The sequence below is a fragment of the Prosopis cineraria genome, unplaced genomic scaffold, assembly GCF_029017545.1.
Source record: "Prosopis cineraria cultivar Desert tree isolate PC_DT_omini unplaced genomic scaffold, ASM2901754v1 PC5, whole genome shotgun sequence".
In the NCBI taxonomy this organism is placed as follows: domain Eukaryota; kingdom Viridiplantae; phylum Streptophyta; class Magnoliopsida; order Fabales; family Fabaceae; genus Prosopis; species Prosopis cineraria.
In genome coordinates, this window is record NW_026555336.1 from 31,850,278 (window position 1) to 31,877,922 (window position 27,645).

Below are 27,645 nucleotides of genomic sequence, written 5' to 3' on the forward strand. Positions count from 1 at the left end.
CTTCTCTTAATATGAAGAATGAATTTGGTTGAGGATTTTTACTCAAGTTGGAATATAACAGACAATACATGCAAGTTGAAGTTCAGGTAAAAACTAATGCCTTTAACGTGTTTCATAGTTTTAGTTGAAAAAAAAGAAACGTGTTTTATATTTGAATTTTTTTTAAAAAAAGTCAAGTTAACAGATGAAAATTTATTTGAAGGATAAAAGTTGAAAGCAAGTTTAAATTTTTTTTTTGGGACCTTGAATTATGCTTGTATTAATAAAATTAAAGGGGAAAAAAGGCAAAAGCCAACAAAAGTCCACAAATAGTAAACATTTTTGTTTTTACCCTCTTTGCCCAATTTGTTTGCAAGAACTAAAACTATTATTTTTGTGTGTATGAGCTAGACAAGCGTGGTATGCTTGCCATTTATCTTTCAGGTTTGATGCTAAAACAGTCTTACCTTTTGATCTTTGGTGTCATATTTAGTTGCTGATTTAAGATAATCTGGATGATTATGGAAAATTATATATGGCAAATCTTTGTTGTAATATTTAGAAGATGAGGTCTGCCTCAGTCTTCTATGGTGTTGTGATTGACTCTTTCATTGCTATTTTGACTACAGATGCTACTAACTCAGAATATTGGAATGCTAATTATTCTAAGAATCCCACTATAAGTATCTTAACTCCTGTCTCTACAATATGGTCCCCTCCCTCGGTTGATGAAGTTAAAGTCAACTGTGATAGATCTTTTCTTCGTTCATCGACCAGTTGTGCTGGCATAGGTATCATTTGAAGCGATCATAGCAGCTCTTTTATTAAAGGTTGGTGTGAAAGAATTACTGCCTCATTTGTCTTCATGGCTGAAATATTTACTTACAAGCAGGCCTTTTCTTTGCTATCTGACTGCCCCAACTAAAAACTCACTATTGAAATAGACTGTCAAGAATTATTTCATGCCTTGTCCTCATGAAAATGGGAAAACTGCATTTTTTAACTTTATTATTCGTTCATTGTTTCTGGAAATATTGGCGTACATACACACCTCAAACAATCATCTAATTCACATGGCTCTACAAGCACATATAATGCCTTCCCATTAAGCCCGCCATGTCCCTGCAGTAACAAAAGGCTCAATTAATTAACATTTTCCACTCATATTCTCCCTAAGTTCACCAATGCTAAATGAACATTTTCAAATGTCTTGCTTCATTAAGATATTTATTAACAGTAATTGATAAAATAGGTGGATCTGTCAAACTGTATAGATTAGACCTGAATGCAAAGCCATTGAATAATATGACTTTCATTAAAAGAAATAAGGTCTAAACAGAACTATTTATACAATAAAATAAAGATAAGTGACAATACAAATAATAATAAACAACAATACTGAAAATAACTACCTTAAAACATTATTTATTCTCAACACTCCCTGTCAAGTTGGAATTATGCAAATCAATAGTTCTTAACTTGTAGAGAAACCTATCATGAGATTTTATTTCCTAAAGTCTTAGTCAATACATCTACTTCTTCATCTAAAGAATGGACATGATGTAGAGAAATCTTCCTTTAATTTGCTATAATTTTTCCCTAATAAAGTGGCAATCTATCTCTGTATGCTTGGTTCTCTCATAAAATACAGGGTTGTTGGCTATATGGAAGGTACCTTATTGTCACAAAAAACTTGCATAAGGGCCAAACTATGCAATCTCAAATCCTTAGTCTATCCCAATACCTAAATTATCTCAAAAATAGTAGCACTTAGAGCCCTGTACTCAGTCTCAGCTAATGATTTAGATACAGTGCTCTGCTTCTTTATCTTCTAAGAGATTAAGGAATCTCCTAGTTTTAAAAAATAACCAGAGATCGATCTTCTTGTAGTATTACATGCTGCCCAATTTGAGTCACAGAAGCACTTTAACATTAAGTTGCTTTTAAAACTTAAGAGTATTCCTAAGCCTGGATTATTCTTTGAGTGCCTCAGCACATTCTTTGCTATTGTCGTGTGTGTTTTTGTAAGAGCTTGCATAAACTGACTTAAGTACTACACAGAAAAAGAAATATCAAGATATGTCATTGTCAAATATATTAACTTACCGATAAGTTTTCTATATTCTCTAAGATCCTTTAATAGTTCCTCTCTCTTGTTTCTTGCTTCCTCATAGGCTGTCAGCTTCAAATTTTATGCCATAAGTACTGACAATGGTTTGCAACCACTCATCCCTGTTTCAAACAACAAATCTAATACATATTTTCTCTTATTTATGACAATACCCTTATGGGATCTTGCCACTTCAATTCCCAAGAAATATTTTAACAAACCAAGGTCTTTTGTTTTAAACTTATAATGCAAAAAATCCTTAGTCTATTTAATTTCATTTTCAAAGTTTCCAATAATTAATAAGTCATCTATATATACAAGAATTAAAACCATACCATCATGAAAGTGCTTAACAAATAATGAGTAATCATGCATACTTTGACTGAAGCCCTATTCTTTTAAGGCTTGAGTTAGTTTATAATTCCACTATCGGGAGCTTGTTTTAGGCCATAAAATGATTTATTAAGCTTATAGACTTTAATTTTACTCTCCTCCTTATGAAGAAGACCTTGAGGTATAGTCATGTAGACTTCCTCATTTAAGTCTCCCTACAAAAAAGACTTATAGACATCCATCTAGTATAAAATCCACTTTTGTTGGGCAGTTAAGGATAAAACAGATCTGACAATGAATATCTTTATAACAAGGGAAAAGGTTTCTTGATAGTCTATCCCTTCCCTTTAGCTGTAACCTTTTGCTACCAACCTAGACTTATATAGCTCAACATTACCATTAGCCTTATACTTAAGTTTGTACACCTATTGTTAACCTCTAGAATTAAATGTTATTTCATCATATTTTTCTTACCTTAGATTCTAATTCATTTTGGCTTAATTATATATGTTTTTATTGCTCAAATTATAAAAATTTGCATTTTATTTTAGGTTTATATTCTTGGCTTTGATTTGATATTTTTTTTAAGCCTGATTTTGTATTATTTTGGTTGAAAACTTGATTAAAAGCATTTTTTAAGCTTTGTAGATGTTTTTAGAAGGCTTTTAGATGAAGAAATCAAGCATAAAGTGAATAATTTCCATTAGCTGCAAAAACAATATAAAATTACTAAAGTCATCCTAAAGTCGTGACTTTCGTTCGTGACTTTCACAACTGTCAGAAAACACTGCATTTTATTAAGTTTGAAATTAATTGGGTAAGACACTTATGTTCAGATAGCTCAACCTAGAAGTCATTCTAACACTTGAAGACACTTTCAAAGCTTTGTTGTGCTAAGGTTTAAGCTTTGGATGAGGTGAGTCCAAGAGTTGAAGCTTTGAAGAGATTTGAAGCTCTATTTCTTCTGTTCCTTTGTTTCTTCTCCATTTCTCTTTTTATAATCTTGTAATGGCTATGAATATCTTGTGTATTTGTAGCTTTTTGATGTTTATGAGTAATAAAATCTTTGCTCTAGGATTATTTTAAACCCTTGTATGGATTAACATTGTGTTCCTCATCTCTTTTTGTGATGAATGATATATATATATATATATATATATTTATTTTACTCTTTCCTTAATGCTTCTAAGTGATTAGCCACCATTTAGATGTTGAGTTTACTTAATTGATGCTTGATAGGACTAGGTTGAGTGTAAAACTTGGATAAAATTGTGCAAGAATTTAATATTTGCATGTTGAATGGATGGTTTTGCTAGTAAGATGGAAATATACTTACTAGCCTTACTTTTTATGTTTAAAATTGAGTTTTATTAATTATAACAAGAGATTGGACAGTTAGTTTAACTAAATACTTATTCATGATTTGAGAGAGTTTGTCCAAATATTTTTAGAATCCTAAATTAGCACTTATTTTCATTAAAAATATTTATGAAAGGAGGTAATTTTGGTATTATGAAATTCAAAGGGGATAAATAATCTTAGGTCCTAATTTGTATTTGAAATGCATAAATTAATTGCTTTTTTTTTTTTCTAGTGTCAATTTAGTTTCAAAAATTATTTTCACCTAGTAATGTTTTGGCTTAACTTGATTCAATTTGCTTAATCTTTTGTTTGATCATTATTTTTTAACAAATTTTTGAGAAAACGATACTTTACTCTTACTTTATTACTTGCTACAACCCATGTACTTGCAATAAGCAACACCCATCTATAACCTATGGGTTTCTTTTCCTTTGATAAGTTAACAATTTTCCAAGTCTTATTATCTTCTAGAGCCTTGAGTTCATCATTCATAGCTTATACCCATTTAGTATGCTTAACAGCCTTTTCATAGTTCTTAGGCTCTACATTAAAATCAATGGAGGAGAGAAAACATTTATAGGATGTAGATACAGATTTATAAGAAACTTGCAATTGCATAGGGTACTTAACATTATATGTATCAAAGACAAAACAAACATAATCTTTTCCCTTATAGGTCTAATTATATATTGTTCTTGATTACTAGATTCAATTATGTCATCATTCTCTATTTCACATGGCTCCCCTAGGTCATTCATACTAGGTAAATTGTTTTTAACAAGTTCGGCATTACTAGAGTCGTTATTCTCGCTTCTTAGCCTTACTTGTTCAGGTTCATGCATGAAAATATCATCAAAGTTTTAATATTATTAGTCTGATTAATCTCAATAGAATCTTTATAAAAAAATTTATGTTTAACAAATCTAACATGCCTGCTAACAAAAATTATGTTAGTTTTCAGATCATGCAACATAAATCTTTTTTTTATTAGGATAACCTAAGAAAATACAAGGAATAAACCTGTATTAGAATTTATTTATGGTATTCAAATTTGTAGCAAAAGCAAGAGAATTAAAAATTCTCAAAATATTAAAATCAAGTAACTTCCCATAAACAATCTCATAAGGCATCTTGAATTGTAAAACTCTAGAAGGTGTTTGATTTAATCCTTTTAACATGTGTATTAAATTGATTTAGAATATAGGCAAGAAAACTTTTAATGTTACTCACAATTTCAATCTTATGCTGCAACAAAAATACCCAAGTAGCTTTAGAAAAAATAACTGACAATAGTTGGTAACCTTGGTGTGTGGGTACCTTATAACACTCCCACACATCCATATGCAACAATTCAAAACAAAATGTGGATTTTATAGAGCTAATAAGAAAGGGCATCTTAGCTTGTTTAAATTGAATACAAGTCTCATAGTAGGTCTTATTCTCAATATTCAAGTGAACACCTTTTTTTAGTGAAGGCAAATGCCTCATTATAGGAAATGAAAGGTGACCTACTCTACAGTGCCCTAATTAAAGCTCACTCAATTCTTTTATAACATCAAAATATTTATCAGCATTAGCAACATGATCATTATCAATCAAAATGTATAGGCCTTGCACAATCTTACTAGTTACTTTCATCTTGCTACCTCTAAGGTCCTACATTAAACAAAGGTTAGGGAAAAATGCAACCATACAGTGTTCTTCCTTAGTAAGTCTAGGAATAGATATTAGATTGAAACAAAGTTTAGGTATGTATAAAACATCCTTTAAAAATATGCCATCTAATAGATAAATACTTCCTATATATGTTACTATGACTCTTTTCCCATTAGGAATCTTAATATTCTTGATAAGACCATTGTTTTTCTCAAAAGAATTAAAAAAATCACAAGTCACTTGTAATATCTCCCTTATCTAATCATAATTAAAACTATAATCTAAGGTAATTAAGGGATCAACCCTAAGGAAGATTATCAAGTTTGTAATTTAAAATAACGAGATTCCAAGTTTTCATAATTTAAAGTCAAAACCATTTATTATACCTTTGATCAAAGTAAAATAATATTTTGAAAGCATGAGATATCTCAAAGAAATGAAATGAGTCAAAACAGTTTGAAAAATCTCACAAGCTAAAAAACAAAGCAATGCGATGTGACTTATCATTCTTTGTGCCACACATCATAGCGTGTTGCATGTTCATGACAACATTTCTGCTATCATTTAACAGCAAATTTTAAGCAACTTTTGGTGTGCTTTATTTCTCCATCCGACATTCGAATGAAATGATATAGGTGGTTACAAAAAGCTCTTTTTATAAACTAGCTAATGGCATATATTTTACTTCCAAATTAAGTTACACTAGAAAGTTGAATACCCAAACACATTTCCATAACTATTCACAAACTTTCACAACAAAAAGGTGTCTAAAACCCCAAGCACCAAAAGCCATTTCCAACACCTAAACCATATTCATTGGACCTAAGACTATAGTACAAAACACTAGATGCATATATATAACATTATATCAAATTTTTACTCCTCAACCCCTTTAATACTAAAAGCAAAAGGGGGAGGTTTTAACTTTGCATTTCAACATCAACATTTACTATTGTAGTCAAATGAACATTCCTACACTTGTACTAGTATTCTAGCCCTGTAATACACTTGAGCAACATAAAAACAACAACTCAAGGCTTAAAATACATTTCAAAGATTATAAACATCACAAGTGCAAGTGTATGCATAATATAAACTTAATTGGCAATATATCAATTATTATACAAAGATAAATAGGGTCAAGAGGCTATATAATAGAAATCCTAGAATTCCTTAGCCTCTATAGCTTTTTTCCTTTCTACACCAGAGTTAGAGCCTATAAAATATTGAAAGAGAGGAGTGAGTCTAGCTATTCAATAACCAAGGTATACCTACCTTATGACGTTGTATATCAATTGAATGATCACATATAATTGAAGTTCATTTTTCTTAAAACATAAGTGCTATCACAAGTAACATAAAATTGTCATTCCTCATTTAACTTATATACATAAATTTCATCTCAAATCGCACAGTACATTGTCATGAGACAGACATATATGTGATAATGACTCAATTTATGATCACGACTTGTCACAAACTTAAACAACTATATGACACATTATCTAAACACATATGTATGATCAAGCCATCCTTATACCCTTTTTATTTCCTCCGATTGAAAATATGGGCTAATAACATTAAATAGGCCTCCGTTCGTGTGACTGGACTATCTAAGCTCACCAATTGTGAGGTGTGACTCAGTTATAAATCACAGGACTCACTCTTAAACCATAATTTTTCCCACTCTCAAATTTTAGGGTGTTGTATACCTTAAGCTAACCTCCTTGATAAACTGGTAAAGATAGGTAGATTCTAGTTCCTCGACAAACTATAGGACAATTTTTTGAAAAATTATAAGATAAGGCTATATCCTCGAGCATCGAAAGGCAGCCAAAAATACCTTATTAATTTTTAACTACTCCTGTCTTTAAGCAAACTCTCGCCAACTGATCATGCAATGTGCGATGCTCACTCATTTCACAATTTTATTTATTTATTATTAACACATTAGGCTCATGATAATATGCTACCCATAAAATAAAATTGAACCAAGAATATGCTATGCAAGCTAAAATCTTTATTCTTGAGCAAAATAATACATAGATCTTGATTGAACTCCCTAAAGGAAAACATCCTATTGGTTGTAGATGGTTGTTTAAAAAAAGCTTAAGGCTAATAGTTCTCTTGACAGGTATAAAGCCTGATTAGTTGCCAAAGGTTATACATAAATAAAGGAAATTGAGGACTTTGATACTTTTTCTCCTGTAGCTAAGCTAACCACAATTCACTTAGTTTTGGCATTGGCAACTACCAACTTTTAGCTCTTAGAGTAGTTAGATGTCAATAACGCCTTCCTTCATGGTGATTTAAATGAGGAGGTCTATATGGCTCTTCTTCCTGATTTGAATTCTCTATCACCCAATACTGTTTGCAAACTTTAAAAGTCTTTTTATGGTTTAAAGCAAGCTAGCTGTCAATAGTTTACTAAGCTTACAACTATTCTTGCTTCATATAGTTACCTCCAGTCTAAAATTGATTATTCTTTATTTATCAAAAAGACTAATTCTTCATTTATAATGTTATTGGTTTATGTTGATAATATTATCTTGGCTAGTAATGATTATGTTGAAATTGCCAATATTAAAAGTCTTCTTGATCAATCTTTTAGAATCAAGAATTTAGGTTAGCTATGCCATATTCTTGGTTTGGAAATAGCTTGAACATCCTTTAGTATATTTATTTTCCATTAGAAATTTGCTTCAAACATTCTTTCTGATTATGATTATCTTGCTTCTAAACCAGCTTCTACCCCTATGGACAAGTCTGCCAAGTTCTCTAAAGATGATGGTACTCTTATTAATGATCCATTTGCTTATCAATGTCTTATTGGTTGTCTCCTCTATTTGACAACAATTCGCCCTAATGTTACTTTGGCTGTCCAGTAGTTATCTTGATTTATGTTTGATTTGTGTAGTACTTAACTACAAGCTACTCATTGTGTTCTTCATTTTCTTAAGTCCTTTCTAGGCAAGGGCTTATCTTTCCCTATTGACTCGAATCTCAAATTGAAGACTTTCTTTGACTCTAATTAGGCTAGTTGTGTTGATTCTCACTGCTTCATTACTAGCTTTTGTGTTTTCTTAACAAAGCTCCATTGTTTCTCATTCCTCTTTTGAAGTTGAATATTGAACTATTGGTTCTATGACTTGTGAGTTACAATGGCTGCTATTTTGTTGCAAGACCATCATATCTCTTGCCTTTCTCGTGCACTGGTCTTTTGTAATAATCAATCTAGTCTTCATATTACCTCTAATCCTACTTTTTATTAGCGCACTAAGCATATTAAGTTGGATTGTCATCTTGTTCATGATAAACTTCAAGTTGGCATTATCCATTTGCTTCCTATTCACTCAAAGGATCAAATTGCTAATATCTACACCAAGCCTTTTGCAGCTCGTCCCTTCAAGGATCTCCTATCCAAGCTGGGCATATATGACATATATTCTCTAGCTTATTGGGGAGTAACACAAGGCAATATTAGAATTTTTTTATTATATATATTATTTTGTATAGTTATGGTGGTTATAATTAATTTATTTTTTGTTATTATTTTATTCTTTGATAGAGCTTTATTTTATTCTCTCTCTGATCTTCATAATCTTTTTCTTTTATATAAATATATCTCATATTGAAATTAATAAGATATACAAATTGTATTATAGTGACCTTGTCGAATAGACCAATGTCCACCATTCGATCAACTCAGTCCGACAAGGTGACAAGGAGTGGAGAATTGAGAGCGAGACGTCGACCTACAGGAAGCAACACTTGTACTTGTTTTTGTTGTGGTTTACTAAAGCTTTGCTATAGGAGCAAGAGCTGCTAATGATAAGTGGAAGGCAATTTCTATCAACAATGGAATCAATGATGGAGGAGGCGTGGGTGATGAAGTCAATGACGGTGAAGTCGTGGTTAGGAGATGAAGTTGGGTTTGAGAAGAAGAGGAAGAAGAAGGGTTTGAATTGAGAAGATGAACAAGAGAGGGGGAGAAATGGAGAACCTGAAACTTGCCACGTGTAAATCTTCGGTAAAACAAAAAATTTAACAGTCAACTAACTTTAGATTTAACAGCAGTACGAGATTGCAATGATTTTCAAAGTTCTAGCAATGATTTTAAAAGTTTCAGGATAGTATTATTCCAACTAAAAGGAAGTAAAGGTATCCAATGCTTTTTCAAAAAAAACTTCAGAGATATATTTGTCTCTTAGCTCTTTTTAAATTGAGGATATTATGGTCATTTCAAAGACTATATTCATGTTAAAAACGTCCCAAAAAATTGAAAAAGAATTATTATATTTTACAGATTTTCATGATCATTTGCAGAAATATTTTCCTGTCATTTTTCCTAATTTTAAAATAGGCCAATTGAAATCATATATCTAATCTGTATAATCTGTACTCCTCGTCTGGATTAGGCTAAAGACCCCTTCGTAAATCTCATGAGGATTAGCATAAATGAAAAAACGTTCTCACCACTGAATCCCATTATCATGAAGAAGCATGACCCTGGCATATGAAAAAACCATCAGAATATTTCAAGTTGCCACCGATCAATCAAATCATCCCAGTGAATGACTTCGACGTCACAATAAGGCTGAATGCAATTCGATTATAAATTAATGAGATGATGTATTATCGGAAATAAAATTAAAATTAATCAGAAACTTGAATAAAAAAGGCAATAAAAGTGGAATAAAATTAAACATACTCCGTTCAAAAATATAAGGCACTTTTTGAGGAGTTAGATATTTAAAAATATAAAAAAAATTAATTTTTAAAGTATAATTATTATCTTTTTTTTAAATCTCTATTGATAAATGATTTTATATTCATTATAAAATATTTAATAAAAATAAATAAAAAGATAAAATTAATTTAAAAATAAATAATTATTTTATTAAAATTTAAATTTAAATAAAAATATTTTATATTTTTTAAGAAACGGACTAACATATAAGAAAATAATACTAGTAGAAAAGGTAAGACAGGTAAATGCGGCACACAATAACCTATACATTCATTCCTTAGAAATGTACAGAGCTCTGGACAATATGATACAGCCACGTATATAGAGATCCAGATAGATAGAACATAAGACACATGTCTGGTGAGGTCAGGTGGGTTGTCTATTGGGCTTAATTAGCTGTGCTACTATTTCGTATTGGGCCTATTAGGCTGGCACTAGGCTTTAATAGAGTATTAGCATGATAACATGTTAACATTTACTAGTGTATAAAACAATGATTTTCTTTAATTTTAACTTAGATCCTTACAATTTATTTTATTTTAATTAAATTTTTATAATTTAATAAATTAAATTTTTTAACCTTTAAATATTAAAATTATTTAATTTTTTAAAAAATAATTTTTTTTATATTTTGTTCAATGATTATATAACTTCAGAATTAATTACATGATTTTTATAATTAGGATGTCTTTTTAATATTTTTTACACTTATAAAATTTTATTAAAAATAAAAAAAATTATTTTTTAATTATGGAAATAAGTATTAAATTTCTATAAACTTTATAAGTATTTTTTTGAGAAGTTTAATAATTCATTATTAATTTTAACATTAAAGATTATCATATTTAATAGATCAAACTATAAGGGTTTGATTAAAATAAAATAAACTATAGAATATAATTCTTTTTTTTGCTAGAAACCTAATTTACAATTGAGCAAAATTATAACAACTTACAGATTAATTTTTTCACTAATAAAAACATATACAACACTTGATCAAGAGGCCAAGAAAGATATGGGTTTTAAAACAAATCTAAAAACGAGGCATTCTAGATATGGGGTGAAATTATAACCAGGGTAAAAAATTGTACTTTCTAAATTAGTTATAGCATTAACTGATCTAGAAAACAATACATATTTTGGAAAAAATACATTATTCCTAACTTTCTTATCACAAACTAGTACAACGACAACAAATATATTTAATACATGCATTTCAAGTTAAGAGGAATAAGTTCCATAATCAAAACGATGACCATGTGTTACAAATAGTTGACCAAAACTCATAAAGTGACCTCCAAAAAGTATTATGCCCAACGCTTCTGAACACCGTCTGTTTCTTACGCAGAAGATCCACATATTATTGAATTTCTGTGAGTTAAACAAAGTAAATAGAATGATGCATAAATCAAGTGGATATTCACATAAGTGATAGGCTTAGGGCAAACAATCATCAAGCTGAATTATATTGATCTTTCTCAGTCTCATGTCAAGAAGCCATTGAAGCACAGCCAGCCAAAACCTTTCTGTACAAGCTGCAATAAATCAATTGGAGGAATGAAACACAAAAAAATCAGATTTGCAAGCTGTAAAGGACTATTCACAGTCAATCATATTAATAATCACTGCAACAAATCATCTAAAAGACCAGCACTTGTGAACACCTGAGCTTAGGCTATAAAACACCCAGCAGAGTTTGAATATGACAAACAAGGGGATGGGCAGATACAAAACTTCTGACCCATATTATTAGACAATGACCTGTCAATTATAAGTGGAGTTCGGGAGTTTGACTTGAGTCTTGAAAACAATTTCCCCGAGAAATAATCACTTAACTGTTTTCCCCCTATCAAAACAATGAAAGATCGATCACACTAAAATTGAAACTAGACAGCATCTTCACACAATAGTTATTTATGACCTCAATACAATTAGCTGAAACAGGATTTTTCACTAGTCTACCATGGCCTTGTCTTCACTCTTATTCTCCTTGTTCTCATTTATCTCCTTAAAATGTCTTATCAGTTCCGCAAGGAGTATCTCACAAGTGAAGTACGATTTATAAGTGTGAGGAGCAGGATTTCCCAACTTAATTTTTTTAAATGAACTCTCCCTTTAAATTTTGTACGTAACAGGTGCTTTTATTGAGATGCAAATGTTACAAAGAGGACCATAGAGGTTATCTAACTAATAGAAGGTCGAGTGATCAAAGTGTTGTGGAGTGGAGAGAATCACATGTAATCATCAGTGATGGAGGGAAACCCACAAGCAAGGCCATCACTTCCAATTTCAATTTTTCTTAATATTATATAAGTGTTACACATATCTACCTCCCAAAATTTATGCAAACTTTAAGCAATGTATTCTTTTTAATTTTGGTCTCTTGTCATAAAAAATCCTGACTTTGCCCTTTCATGTCACATTGTATGACCAAAGCTGTTGCAATAAATCGAAGGAAGGCGCGATTGGCAGGGTCATGACTTTCCAAGATTTCTATTTTTTTTAAATATTACTATATAGGTGTAATACATTTTTTACCTACAAAATTTACATAAACTTTATACTACATATATCCTTTTTAGTCTTGGTTCCACTCTTGCATCAGCATGTGTCATATTGTATGGAGGACCAAAGTTGTTTCAGTAAATCAAGCCGATCAATCAGCGTGTAGACGAATTGCTCCAATTGAAACCTAGCAAAAGACCCCAAAACAGAGCGTCGGATCCCACAACATTGCCTTTAGGTCTCTTTTCCTCTAGTTGCTTTTCCTCCAAGGAATTAAAAAAAGTTAAAGGAAGGATGGTATATTGCTTTCTTGAAGTCTAAAGAGATGATTATGAGCCAAATACTAAAAGAGATTCCTGCAATGTTGCTAGCCATTATTATGGAATCAAACCTTTATAATGTTGAAAACAAAGTCAAGCGACAATTAATCAAGTAAACTACAATTTGGCTTTATCTAGGACCTTCATGGTCATTTCATTGAAAGGTAGAACACTACATCAACTATAGTTGATACCAATAAATAATGAAGCAATAATACTTCAAATTATGTTACATATACATATTGATATCGTATTTGATACTAACATTTCTTTTATATGTGTCTCTAAAATATCAAAATAATTTTTTAATTTAAAAAATTTAATTTTCTTTACGCATCTAACACTTATAAAATTGTGAGTTAATACTTTAAAATTAAAAATTTAAAAAAAATTAAATTTAATTAAAAATTGAGATATCAAACTTTTTATTACTAATATCATTTTTTATTTTCTTTTAAAGTCAAAGATTATATTTTTCTTTTAAAAATAGTTTTGAATATAATAAAAAATGAAGATTATATTTTTCTTAATTATAAAAATGTAAGAATGTAATATTGGTCAAGGAGTAGAATATATTGATAGTATACCTGTTAGTAAAGATTAGGTGATAGACAATTAAGTATAGATAGAATAAAAGTATAGCTAATGATTATATTTTGCTTGGTATTATTATAAGGGACTATATATGTATGCTAATGTGGGTATTTTCTAAATTAAAATTATATTTTAAATATTTTTTATAAATATATATACACGTATTGGAAACATATCGTATTTTATATTTTTTAAAAAATTAAAATTTATTGACATATCTAATGTGTATCGTATCTGATACATATATTGGCACCTGTTCATTATATATTACTTGTGATCTCCTTTATTTTCCCCTTAAGGATTACTGTATGACTGGGAAAAAGGCCCAAAAATGCACTCTGAACTGTGCAGTGCGAAGTTTTGTGACCAAAGTAGTTCCGTCAAACATCTTTTCTTTGGGATTAATTTAAGGTTCTATGAATTTACAATTACAATTAGTTAGCACTTGTCATTTTCAATATGGTTCATCTTGGTGGAAACTTATCTAAGAAGTTGGAACCACAGATCAAGTTATGAATAGGGACTCTTGACCGCAGGGACAGATAGTGTTGTTAATTACTAATGGAGTAATGGTTGCATCATAAGATTACCCCACCTTTCCCTTTTTATTTGACAGGGAGTGAAATTGATAAAGAACAAGCATAGCAGAAACAGTGGGCTATTTTTATTTCCTTCTGGTTAAAGAAACAGTGCGTTTACTTTAATTCTAAAGGGCAAAAACGAAATTTCCCAACATTTCTATGTATTTTCAAAAAGTAGGAAAGAGATCTATACAATTTTAATAAAATTTAAATAGAGCACATATAAGTTATTCAATATTTATTATTTAGGAAAAACTTATATGTTTAGTTTTATATGCATAAAGTGCTTGTTTCTAATTAAATCAAAACTTGTGGATCTTTCATGGATTATTTATTCTACAAAAAAAAAAATTATTATTAACAAATTAAAATCTACTTGTCTTGATTTGATTGGATAAAAATATGTCAAGCATACAAAGTTAAGTACACAAGTCTTACCCTATTATTTAATACACACTATTAATTGTGAGATAAATCACTGTATATACCAATTACATTTGCATCAATTTCACAATCATGTATGTATATTACTTTAACACAACAAGTCATGTCATATGGGGCCAAAAGTGTTCAAGGAGAAAAAGAGAGAGGCATTGTGGGGGAAATGGTGAGTGGAATGAAAATTGACAGATGAACAATAATATTCCTGTACTGTTGGCGCCATTAATCAAGTCTTCTTCATCAATTCCTCATTCATCTTGACTTAGCTTGCTCTAGAACCTTCCTTATCATATTCCTTAAGTAGAATTGATAACCAGAAGATAGCTTCATAGTTGTTTTAAACAAGTGTTATCTCCTTTCTCTGTTTTCCATGCCTTCTTTTTCCTTTTTTAAAATGATTTTTAAGTCATGGTGGACAAGGCTGGCACCAACAAGATCCCAATCCCATGGGAGCCTCATTGATACCATACCCTTCTCACCTACCTACATTACTAGAATGAGATCCTTCAGATCAGCTCACAACCAATATTCTAATGACCACCTCCTTCCTCTATACATGAATGCGAGCTCTTTTGAGTTAGAAACACTGAGACTCAACACTAAGAATTCCTCAAGCCTTTCAAAACTTTTCATTGGCTTGGCCTTTCAGGCTGCTCTGGCTCAGTTTCAGACAATTTCTTCTCCTTCTTCTTCATCAGGGTCATCATCTAAGGATCTAACTCCTTTTTTTGGGGCAGCAATGGTTATTGCCTTTGCAGCTTCACTCTCTGGATATTTTCTGAGTCAATCTAATCCAAGGCTTGCAGCTTTAGTTGAAAGAGCTGGTTGTTTCTGTTTCACAATAGGTTTATTTGTGATGACTAAAACTTTTCTTTCAGGAAGTTTGGTTATGAAGGTCATGGGTTGGCTAGCTGGGGCTTTCCCCATGTTAGCCTTCCTCAGATCTTGTCTTGCATAAAGACTATGAATCTGTAGGAGCTTCAAAACCTCTGAACTTAGTAAAATGATCGATTGATTATTGCCTAATTTAGACAGAATGATCTATTGATTATCGCCTCAATTTAGGCAGGTAAGTATCATTATACTAAGTAAATGAGATGTTGTGGCTTCTACATTATGCAGCCATCCCTATATGTGATGGCATGTCCTAGGACCATTTACTTTACCCTTATCTCCAACTTGCATAGTTCTATATACTTCGCTGAGGGATTACCATTTATATGAAATGTTATCCCACCATGGCAAAATATATTTGAAAACCTTGCCAGTTATTTTGTCATGGTTTCTCACTCTAGCCAAACTACTATGTATCCTCAATTATCACTTCTCTGACAACAACCTTTTATATGGCAACTGCAGGAATAAGGCCTTAAGCTGTGTTTATATAACAAACCTTTACACCCAATATAGGTGGAAATTAAACCTCACTTAACTTGGTGTTTTAGGTGGTGAGATCCACTACACACCCCTTCTGAATCATATTACATCATTGGTCTATGTGGTAAGAAATTTAGCCATGGATATGTATATCTTTAGAGTCTATGAGGCCTGCTTATTAATGGTCTATGGCTCTATAGGTCTAAAGATATGGCTTCCTGAGCCAAAGAAAATAGCCCAAATGAGGGAATTTCTTTAATTCTCTTTAAGGCATTATGTCTATTTATGGCTTCATACTTTCCAGAAACCGACCATTGACCAGCAATCTCGGATCAGTTTGGATAACACAATACAAGTAAGTCATGTAAGCTATTGCTAGACATTTCATCAGATATTTTGCATGATCTCTGCATTTCTGTGATATAGATTCATGGAAAACGAACATCTGTTCATTTCTGTACTTATTATTTTAGTCTTCATTTAACACCAAACACTTCAATTTGTCGATGTGTATTTAACTATATTTTAATTCCTTTATTGATGTGTACTTAATCTGGTTTTCATCTCCTGCAGTCTGTTTAATCCAAATATACAAAAAAGCTTTTTCCCTTACCTTTTATTTGTAATCATATCTAGTCAATTTATTTCTATATCAGTATATTTTTTATCCTCTCATCAGCAATAAGGTTAGTTTATTTACAGCAAAATTAATTCTGTCAATGCTAGCTTTGTCTTTATGTACATTTTTAAAATTATAGAGATTAACGTTACAGATAGATCAAACAAAAGGAACTAAAAAAAAATGAAATAAAACTACAGAAATTAAAAAAAATACAATCAAAGTGCAAGGATTTACTGTTTTTTCCTTTTCTTTTTTTCCCTGAGATACGTGTTTAATCCTTTTCCCAACCCCATTTTCTTCATGTATTTCAAAATTACAGACTAGTCAGTGTCTCATTGCTTGACAAAGTTCTACATGCAGCTTGGAGGTTCTCATCTATCCTGCAGAAGACAGACCAATCTTCTGCATGACGAACCAGACATGGACAACAACTTTACCAACATGTTATTGATTAAGGCCTGATATAGCGATTCTTGCAGTAGCAAAAGGATTAGTCAGTTTATATCATTATAAGTATCCAACAGACAATTTAGGTTTATCACAACCATGAAACTATTAAGATAGTATCTTACAACTAAGACAGAGATCTTCCTTCATTACTGAACTATGTACTAAGTGTGAGAGATTAAGGGAGAGATCTTCCTCTCACTCAACTACAACACAATGACACATGGTATAGTTATTGGAGGCAAGTTAATTGTCTTTCGTTACATGTACTAAAATATAGTAAGTGGGATGTACCTATTAATATTCTATGAATTTTGTGTAATGTATTTTGTGCTTCTTTCAAGTTAACGCAAAACCTTATGTTTGAGAGCAGCATTATGGTACCCAGGCTGTCTATTGACGAAAAGCAAAAGTAATTAATATAATCAAGTTAGCTGCAGTTGCTTGGAAATACTTAAGATACCAATAAAGAATACTTGCCTGCATAGTTGGCTTTATATTTTCATGGTCACTTCGTTATAAAGTAAAAAACTGAATTAACTGGAGTTTACCAGAAGAAAATTGCACGGTTTTATTAGTAGGAGTGATCTTTCTTTGCTTTTGACAAAGGAAAAATTCTACACTAAGACTGGCATCCAATTTTTTTGGGAAAAATGTGTTTTTTTCAATACAAATTAAAACGAAATTAAAGTGAAAAATAACAAAGCTCTATATTTTAAAAAAAGTAGAAAAGGTATCTATATTTTAAAAAAATGCTAAGTAACGTATATAATTCATGTCATTAGTGTTTGATAAAGACAAAGCAATGACCTGAGGTATGGCTTCAAAAGAGGATAGCGTGTCTTCTGTCTCTTACTTGAGATGATTGTCCTCCAAGGAACAAAAAAAAAAACTAAAAGAAAAGGTATTGTGAGGCAAAATCACTATAAAATCCCTCATAATCATTTGATTAGTATTGTCATAAGCACTACACAGTTTTTCACTTTGACTTTCCAATTTTTTTCTTATACACTAAATCACCTTATATTTGGAGTTATAATGAATTTCAAGTAACATGAATTAGATGAGATCAAATTCGAAACCGAATACTTCTCTTATTTTCCCAAAGATGTTTTCTAACTCAAGCCTAATTAAGCTAAACATTCATTCATAAACGTATTTAAACATTTATTTTTCTTTGAAAAAAACACAATCTTTGATCTCTATAACTTCATCAGGTTTTGCATTTAATCTCTATAGTTTTTTTTAACGTTTTCAATTCTTATAAAAACTAAAACCACTAAAAAATGAAAATTATAGGAGCCTAGAAAACAAAAATTGCTCAATCTTTCTAAAACTATAGATACTAAAAATACTAAAAAAATACATAAACTAAAAATAAAACCTAATAAAATTATAAGGATCAAAGATTGTATTTTTTTTCTTGTTCTTTCCTACTCTTTTTTAGTCACATATAGATATTCTCTTATTGAAAACAATTATATTTAATATACAATCAAACACTAGAGAATACCTCTCCTAATAGGCTTTTGAATATTAATTTGTTACATTATGAAGAACTAGTCCATTTAGCTAGATTCAACAATAATTGACATATATATTATATTTTATGGTAAGACTTATTTACTTAGTCTTATATACTTAATATATTTATATTCAATTAAATCATGATAAGTGAATCTTAATATATTAATAAAATTAATAATAAAAATTTATTATAAAATAAATAATCTATGCAAAATTTACATATCTTAATTTAATTAAAAATAAGTATATTAAATATATAAAACAAGGTTAAATGTATAAGTTTTTTCCCTACATTTTAACTCTGATGTTGAAGTTTTACTATTTTTCTTTTTGCAAGTGGCGGCTATGTCTACATTCAGAAAATGCGTCAATTGAATGGCATAGATGAGAAGTTAACAAAATTTTAGACACAGAAAGAGGGAGAGAAAGAGATTGCACATCCGGGGAATCGAACCCCGGTCAGTACCGTGGGAGGGTACTATGATACCACTACACCAGATGCGCTGCTTTGAGGTTGTTACTGAATTTTATGAAATTTCTTTAATGTGTAACTGGTTGTTAACCCATACCCACAACTTCTCTTTTCATTTATAATCAAAGAAATAATGACAAATAAAATGTCAAATTAAAAATTTTTAACAATGATGTTTCTAAATTTCAATACTTTTTCTATCATATTTCAATACTAAAGTTTTTAACTCTTACAAAGTCCTTGCTTGTCATTCTTCCTTTATAAAATCTAATTTTCTGCAAAGTAATAAATTTTTCCCCTGTTTTTAAAACCCAGTTTTAGAGTAATATTTCATTTTGCACAAATGAATTTTAAGTCATCCAAATAAATATAAAACTTCAGGTTTGCAAAGTCAATTTAGAACCTCAAAACTCATTTGCGTTTAATGTTTTTATATATAATCCATTTAACAACAATAAGTGATGTATTAACTTCAAACTGTATATGAAGCTTATATCAAACATCTTACTGACTTACTATTATAAAATATATTTTGTAATACATGCATAAATTCAGCCTTTTAATTAAAAAAAAAACACAATTCAACACTTGACATTTCCCCCTCATTATTTATTTATACGTCAGAAAAAATATTTTAGAATCTACATTGTTTTTAAACTTTTAGTGTTTGAATATTTGAAAGGGGGTTTATCTCCTTGAGTCCGTTGTAAATTGCTAAATTCTCCAAACTTTCCATGCTTCAATAATTAAAAAAAAAAGGAAAAGAATATTGATCAATCAGTTTCTTACACATTACCTATGCATTTAATATTTATATTATAAGTGAAATGAGAAAATATTGATACTCATATGTATTGAGGTTGTTACTTCTCATGAATTTATGATCACAAAATAGATCTTCCATGAATTTGAATTACATGCAGGCAAACTTTATTTAGTCGGGACACTATTATAATATAGCAAGGCAACAAGCCACAATGACTACGGTTTTTTTGGCCAAACACAATGACTACGGTTGACAATACACAAATCGAATTTAATAATACTGAATATTAAATAATTGTATCAAAAACAAAGTACTTTAATAAGTAATTTTTGAAGTTTTGGTGAGCCTTTGAGACATAAATCGCATTTTTTTTTATTTTACTAAAAACAATATTTTATCAATTCTCAAATATCTTAAATCAGGAAATGTGTCGACTTTTCAAAATCCTGTGAGCTTTTCACTCTTTTAAGCTCTTTTGTATACTCTTTGCTCTTGACCCAAAAAAAGAGACTTCCTTTTGTATATGAAACAACAATTAAGATCTACACTGACAACCTATGCATGAACAAGCTTCCCTTTTTCTGATTCTTGGATTCTTTGGATGACTACAGCACATCTCAGTTCATATATTTTTTTACATTATTTGAAAATTCAACAAATGCAGATTCTTGAAATGCTGATAAAATTATGTACAAATCAATTGTGACAATGAATTACACCAATACTATGGCTACATAAATATATGAACACACAATACAGAAGTGAAATGACTTCACAAGAGCACAAGAAGCAAATTTCTTGAATGGTCAAGTCATCAAGTCATGACTTAACCATCAAATGTTCTCAAAAATTGTAAGGTTTCTTTATCAAACAAGAAGGTGGCTAAAAAAGAAGCCAGTAGCACAATAATTGCCATTGAAAAAAATGCTAAGGTGCCAAATTTTCCAGACTTCTCTGATGGAATGGAAGATTCTACTTTAGTTTCAGAGCTTGCATCTTCGGATGGTTCATCCACCTGATTGTTGAAACCAAAAAAATTTAAGCAAGGGAAGAAAATTGCAAAGAAGAAAAAAGTTTTAATCCCAATTTTTGCATTTCAATCTATCAATGCTGAGTCTAGATTTACAAACTTTAGATAGTGAAATATGCTAATTCACAAATTTTTATAATTTCCAAAGTAATTACAATATCTAATTATTAGAATATGATAAATATGGAAACTAATTGATTATTGATCAATTTTAACAATTACCCTTGCAAACTGGAAAATTTATGAAAACAAAACGAGGCCAGATAGACAGAAAGAACCGAATCTAGAAGTAGGTTCATTAAGCCTTGGATCTCACTAAGTTATTCCTTAAACAACCTAAATATAGCAGATCCAAGGTACGTAAAACCGGACCGGTCATTAAACCGGTCATGGCACTGGGTCACGGGTTAGTGGTTCAATCAGGGTTGAACCGGGGGTTGAACCGGTGGCAAACCGGTCATGATTAAAATAATACAATTTAAATAAAAAGACATTAATTATAAAAACATTCAACCAAATCCAACCACTCAAAAGTCTAACAATAATAAAATACTATATTTTTGGACTTAGCATGCTCTATCTCTAATTTTTTATTTTTTGACTTTAATTTTACTTTTTTTTGTTATTTTTTTCCGAACTCAGAGCTGTGAAAAATTAAAAATGAAAAAAAAAATCAAAAACGACGTCGTTTTGGGGTAAAAGTCTGAAAAAATATTAACCCGGTTAACCCAGTCAACCCACCGGGTTATCCGGGTTATACCGGGTTGACCGGGTTACACCGGTTCATTCCCTCACCGGGTTAAGTGCAAACCCAGACCGGACAGGGGACCGGTTCACCGGTTTCCGGGTTGACCCGGCCGGTCCGGTCCGGTTTTCAATACCATGAGCAGATCTATCATTCTTGATTTAAATCTAAATATAGTAAACCAGGCGTTAGATAACTATATATATTGTAGTTAGTCTCGTTGGATATAACAAGGATAACTGTGTTTTTATATTCACATCACAGATACAATATTGCTTCTTATTAATGAAATGTGTCACCACCATAGATTCCAAGATAACATAAAATGAAATAGAATGATGCGAATTCTGATGGCTTAAAGAACACTTGAATTACACTAACTACGGCCTAGAATAAAAGGTACCAAGCTGGGCAGGATAATAAAGAACATCGGTTTCTTAAATGATTCTGGTATATATAACATATTGATAAATTGAGCTTCAGTGAGTTCAAGAAATTATATGGTAATGGTGATCAACTTTGTAATATAAACTAATTCCAGTCAGGGTCATGAATGGGACCAGGACATATCAGACTGACTAAAAAAAGTACCTGAAAATTTTGATTTAAAATATCTTTTCCTTCTTCATCAGATGATTTTGTACAGCTACCATTGCTTGAGTCAACGTTAGAAGCTTGATCATCATTGCTATTATTTAATCCAACGTGGCAGGAATCTAGAGGGACATCCTTTTTCATATTCTTTAGCTTTTCTGCCAAACTTCTGTTCTCTATTTTTAAAGTACATAACTGCATGAAGCACATACAGCCCCCAAAAATAAAAGCATCCCGTTAGATTTTCCATATGATGGACCATAGATGAATAATCAATAATTCCTAATACATCATAAAATAAATCAACCAACGCAATGAAATTTACAAAAATGATTTTCCTTTTGGGTTCTGTCTCCCAAGGAAATTCTTATTCCATCATTCAGAATAAAATCCCTGGTGCAAGTAGTGGCATAAGTTCCACTCTTCATGATTTACTATCAATTTTATGAATCATAATTTTTTATTGCAATTTCTGCTTAATTTAATAGAAAGCATTACACAAACTAAAGGTCAAATTGCACTAGCAAATTATAGAGGAAGCCATTACCTGTTTATGGACATGTTCCCTTTCGATGGTTAATTGCATGACCATATCCATGATAAACTTGGTTCTAACATTGATTTCTTTTGCACTTGAAATTTTTGACTTGTTAGCTTGGTCCAAAGATGTTTCCAAGCTTTTAATTCTAGACCTCAGGAGATCTAATTCTTTAATTAGTTCTTCATTAGTTTCTGATAACACAATGCAAGGCTCTTCTGCACTTTCTGTCTTACTTTCCGGCTTTGATACCTTTGATTTTAGCTCTTCAATTAATAATTCCATATCCCATATTGCTGAGTATAACTTTTTCTGCTGTTCTTGGCTAGCTTCAGACGATGCCTTTGCATTCTGTAGTTGAATCTCTGATTCCCTTATTTGCTTCTCTAGTGAACCCACCTTTTTTTCTGCATTACTAGCAATGCCTTTAAGAAAATGCAGCTCTTCAGTAAGTTCCAAGTTAGTCTCAGTTAACTGTGTAGCCTTCGCCTCAGCACTCTCAGCCCTAGTTTCTGCTGTATAAATGCTTTCTTTCAATGACTCAATATGATTTTCCATTTCAATAAGATGCTCTTGATTAGTTTCATTCTCAGAAGTTACGGCGGATAGATGGAGTTCGAATTCTTTTCGTTCTTCTTCAAGATTTTTCACCTTTTCCCTCAAAACTTGCACTTCAGAATTTTCCTTCATGAGCTCAGCATTAATACGCTCAAGCTTCTCTAGAGAAGAATCTTTATCCTTGAGTCCTTCTATGCAAGTTTGAACTTTTAATTTCAACTCATTTTCTCGTTGAGTAGAACCATTTAGGTTAAGCTCAGCTATCTGGAGACGTCCCATCAGATCTTTAGAAATCCCCATGAGCATCTCAGCTGCAGTTTCTGCCTCTAGAAATCTTCCCCAAACAAATTCTGCAGCTTCTTCCATGCGCATTGATAATTGTTCTGTGTAGTGTAGTTTCAATTTTAGATCTTCATGTTCTCTTGATTCTGCTACCTTCTTCTCAAGATCTACCTCCCTTGCTAAAGACTTCTCTAGCATCCGAAGAATATATCTTCGCTGCTCAACAATCTGATCATTTGATTCTACTTTAGTATTGGTCAGTTGGCCATTTTCTGATAAATTCATACCCTTCCCTGTTTCCCCTGTTTGCATGGATGTCTCAAAGGGTTAAATAGTTGTCCAAGACTGGGAAACAATTTTCATATTAAAATGATTAAACAGAAATTAAGAACAAAAATAACTAAGAAGAACCTTCAACTTACAATTCTCATGTTGAAAAGCCTCGAGGGTTTTCCGTAATATGGATGACTGCATCTTCAACTCCAACAATTGCTGCTGAAAATCCTTCACAGACTCTTCAGAGTCATGCAATTTTTCTTCCATTGTGAAGGGAAATTTCAAATCTCTGCATGAAAGCATTTTATGACGAGCATCAACTATTTCAGCTTGAAGAGTGTCCATGAAATTGTCCAGCTCTCTTACCTCAGAATCTAATATGCCTAACAAAATATCAAATGCAAATGCCTTTTCAATGAAGTCTATTGAGATGCAGTTATTCTTTAAATCCACTGCTTCAAGATCGTTTTCCTGGCTCAACAGATGGATAAGCAATTTATGCAAGTTCATCAGCTTCTCAGAAGAATATGCTAAGCAAAAGTCAACTTCTGCTAAAGCTTGCAAGAAAACATCCAGCTCTTGCGTATCATGTTCCTTAGTGGAGAAGCCTTCAAGTGAGTAGAGTTTCTCAAAAGCTGCTTCCGCAAAATATGATCCACCTTTAGCTTCATCAGTATAATCATCCATAGCTAACAAGTATCTCTTGGTTCTACAGCTTGGCCCCAAGCTAAAACTGAAATTGCAGTGGTGGAAACGAAATAGCCTGACTTTAGGAATCGGTACATTATCATTCAGAAATTGGTAATTAGTGAAACCATTACCCCCTCTCATGGATTATTACTTCATGGGTTAAGAGTCAGTTAACATGTGTAATTATACTTAAAAGCGAACAGAAATCTCTTCTGCAGCCTAATAGTGTCTTGAAGTTCTTTTTGACTGCACGAAGTTCTATGGCAAGTGTCACATATGAACTTGTACAGAAGGCAGGCAAAAATAAAGAATTTGTACAGAAGAACATGGTCGACCTTTCAGCACATTCTGTGCACTCAAGGGCTACTCTGTAGATTAAAAGGAAAAAACTGTAACTTGTGAACCTTGATGAGGAAAGAAAGTATTCAAAAGATCATGTCTTTGAAAAGAAAATTGAAAGAAGAAAAGTAGTTAATTATCCACGATCTTGTAGGGAAATAATTGAGAGGGGCGATTTGTAATTTTATAAGTTCTTTGCTCAGTGATACCATGGCAAAAGAAGAGTGTTGATATAACATCCATTTCCAAACAGTAAGGGAAGAAAGTTGCTCGTGTTGTATAGTGAAAAATGAAATTGAGCGAAAGAATGGGATTAGCAATCAAACCCAGATTCAAGGGATTGGAATGTTTATTTTAGAAACTCACATTACATTTTAATTAGTAGGCTGTGTTTTTTACCATTTCTCCCTCTTCCAGACACTGCAAAAGAGATGTGTGGTTATGAACATAAAATTGAGTCATTCCAATAATTTGGATCTTCAGCTCCTCAAACAACTCAATATCTGAATCATCTCTTCCCCTTTTCTCCATTAACATCTCGTATCCAAAACAGAAGAACCAACAATTCCATTTTGGAGAGAAAAAGTCCTACTTTTGCCTCTTCAATCTCTTGAATTACGCAATGAATTGCCCCTGATAAGCTAAGTCTTCTGCAGTTCATTTCAGGTTGAACTAAATAATAAACCACCCAAAGAATACATTGCCAGCTCTGATTCTATGTAAGAAGCATCCATCCACAGTCTTAACTCTCTTGACAACAACCATACAAGATTATGAATTTTCAAAGCATACCCAGTCCTCAAAACACAAGATAGATGAAAAACCAGAAACTCATAAACCATAAGATCTACATAGACGCTTCCCAGAACACCAGGCATTTGACAAATTAAAACATTAAATTTTCCCTAGACCCGCCCCCAACCCAGGTAACAATTCTCAGAATTTCTCCAGAAAAAACATGAAACAAGAAGCACATTTTTCTTTTCCCCATTTTTACCCAGGATACATCACAAAAGGAAGTTTCAGATTTTACATGAAATTCGAATTCTTATTGAGTTCTCATATAATTGTCTTACCTTTCTCTGGGCGCTCCTATCTGCTCATCAGGAGAATCAACTTGGAGCTTGACTATTCAGAAACCCACCCGAAAACTTCCGGGACACTCTATCTGGGTCTTCTCAGCAAGTGCTTGTTAACTACCACTCATTCTATATTACCGTTATTTAAAGAAACTCAACTCAATCTCATAAAAGAAAAAAACCAAAAAAAAAAAAGGTTTTTTTTTCCCGGTGACGCTCTCCGTGATTCAAGCGGGGGGGACGAGTCTAACGTGAGCCGGTAGGAAGAAACTGGTCAAAAGGATAGTCTTGGTTAGTGCTGAGGAGCGTAGAGTAGTGAGTGATGAAAACAATGAGAAAGGTCGGTGTGGGCGCACGTTAGTATTAAGAATGTGATATTTGACTTAATAATTGAGGGCACAAAATAGCATACTTAATACGACAAAGATCATCTGCCAATGGGGCTGCTCAAATGGTAAACGTTGGAGCCGTTGGGTTTCTGCTATTTGGCAAGAAAGTGATTTTTATTATTATTATTTTTCTTTTTTTATTCTTATTAGAAAAGTAAAAAATGTATTTTTTACATGAAATTTTATGATTTTAATAGATAGATTAATTTTTTATATTAGTCCGTGTTCCAGACTTTTGTTAGGCGGTGACCTGGCTTTCCATTTGAGGGGGAAATGGCATTTAAGGACATCTAAGAGAGTTTATTACATTTAAGGACTCTAAATTATTAAAATTTCTAACGGGTCCATCGTTTTTTACTGAAATTAAAAATGAATTGAACTGATTAAAATGTCAAAGTTCTTAACTAGGTTACCTTGTTTTTCCTAACAAATATTTCATGGCAATGTTTGGTACACACAAAAAAAATATTTTATGAAAAGAAGTGTTTGTGCGTGTATAAAAAAAAATAAGATGGTAATATCAAAAAAAGAAGAAAATAAGACAGTTATATTTCATATTTTCTTTCGGAAAAATAATCTTTTATTTATTAAACATTACATATTCATTCCCAATCTACCCCTAGTGCTTTTACTCCGTCCATTTTATAACATAAGTCATTTGAATAGAAAATTTTTATTTACATCTATGTCTTTTTTGGAGCATTTGGTGTCTGCTTGTTTGCTGGTTTTTAAGTCTTGTTTATGTATTTCATTTATATATTTTTGTTTGCTTGCACTTTCATTGCTTTATTATAACTCATGCACATGATTTTTTTTCAAAAACAAAGCTACAAGAACTTCAGTCTTTCAAATCCTAAAGAATATCCCCTAAAGCTTACAATTAGGGCCAAGCTTATTGAATTAACTCTTTTAAATCCGAAAATAATAAGAGTTGGGCCATTATGTTAGAGTAAAAAATGATAATTTGAGGTTGGCCCTTTAAGCCATGTTATTTAAAAAAAAAAGATTTAGTTTAAAAAAAATAAAGACTAATTAAAAGTTTAATATATTTATCACCATGGACGCTCTACAAAAAGAAAGATAAAATTATATTAATATTGATAATAATGATGATGATGATCTTTAAGATTTTGCCAATTATATTAACAAAGTCTAATTTTTATTAGTATTGATTTTGATATTAAACTTGAATGCTTAAGTTTTACATATTTGTTTATAGTTGTGATGTGAATTTATTTAAATTTATTTTCGTAGACTTTATATGTAATAACTTCTTTTTGAAA

The 27,645-nt window shown here is 31.3% G+C and overlaps 1 protein-coding gene, 1 long non-coding RNA gene and 1 other non-coding gene across 5 annotated transcripts; 1 reads left to right on the forward strand and 2 right to left on the reverse strand.

The window, feature by feature from the left end:
• Positions 1-14,926: 14,926 nt before the first annotated feature.
• Positions 14,927-17,420, forward strand: LOC129311895 (uncharacterized). Of its 2 annotated transcripts, none has more exons than XR_008593419.1 (2): positions 14,927-16,363; positions 16,950-17,420. It is a non-coding gene; the product is annotated as an uncharacterized LOC129311895 (long non-coding RNA). The 2 variants fall into 2 exon arrangements; XR_008593418.1 differs by having other exon boundaries at positions 16,991-17,420.
• Positions 17,421-19,037: 1,617 nt separating this feature from the next.
• On the reverse strand, positions 19,038-19,108 carry TRNAG-CCC (transfer RNA glycine (anticodon CCC)). The gene has a single exon. It is a non-coding gene; the product is annotated as a tRNA-Gly (tRNA).
• A 1,434-nt stretch (positions 19,109-20,542) lies between these two features.
• Positions 20,543-26,213, reverse strand: LOC129311753 (WPP domain-interacting tail-anchored protein 2-like). Of its 2 annotated transcripts, none has more exons than XM_054954202.1 (5): positions 25,971-26,213; positions 24,012-24,598; positions 22,759-23,891; positions 22,209-22,406; positions 20,543-20,857 (listed from the first exon to the last, which is right to left on the reverse strand). In XM_054954202.1, the coding sequence occupies exons 2-5, from the start codon at positions 24,550-24,552 to the stop codon at positions 20,669-20,671; spliced, it is 2,061 nt and encodes a 686-aa protein (XP_054810177.1). In that variant the 5' UTR covers positions 24,553-24,598; positions 25,971-26,213; the 3' UTR covers positions 20,543-20,668. The 2 variants fall into 2 exon arrangements, with proteins under 2 accessions (XP_054810177.1, XP_054810178.1); XM_054954203.1 differs by having other exon boundaries at positions 24,012-24,154; positions 25,971-26,203.
• Between the last annotated feature and the right edge of the window lie 1,432 nt (positions 26,214-27,645).

Excerpts from the sequence above, each read along its gene's own strand:
- LOC129311753 (XM_054954202.1), bottom strand. The coding sequence starts at position 24,552 with ATGGATGATTATACTGATGAAGCTAAAGGTGGATCATATTTTGCGGAA. Across the intron at positions 23,892-24,011 it reads GGCTTTTCAACATGAGAATT|GGGAAACAGGGAAGGGTATG; the intron begins GTAAGTTGAAGG and ends CCATGCAAACAG. Across the intron at positions 20,858-22,208 it reads TTTTAAATCAAAATTTTCAG|GTGGATGAACCATCCGAAGA; the intron begins GTACTTTTTTTA and ends TTCAACAATCAG.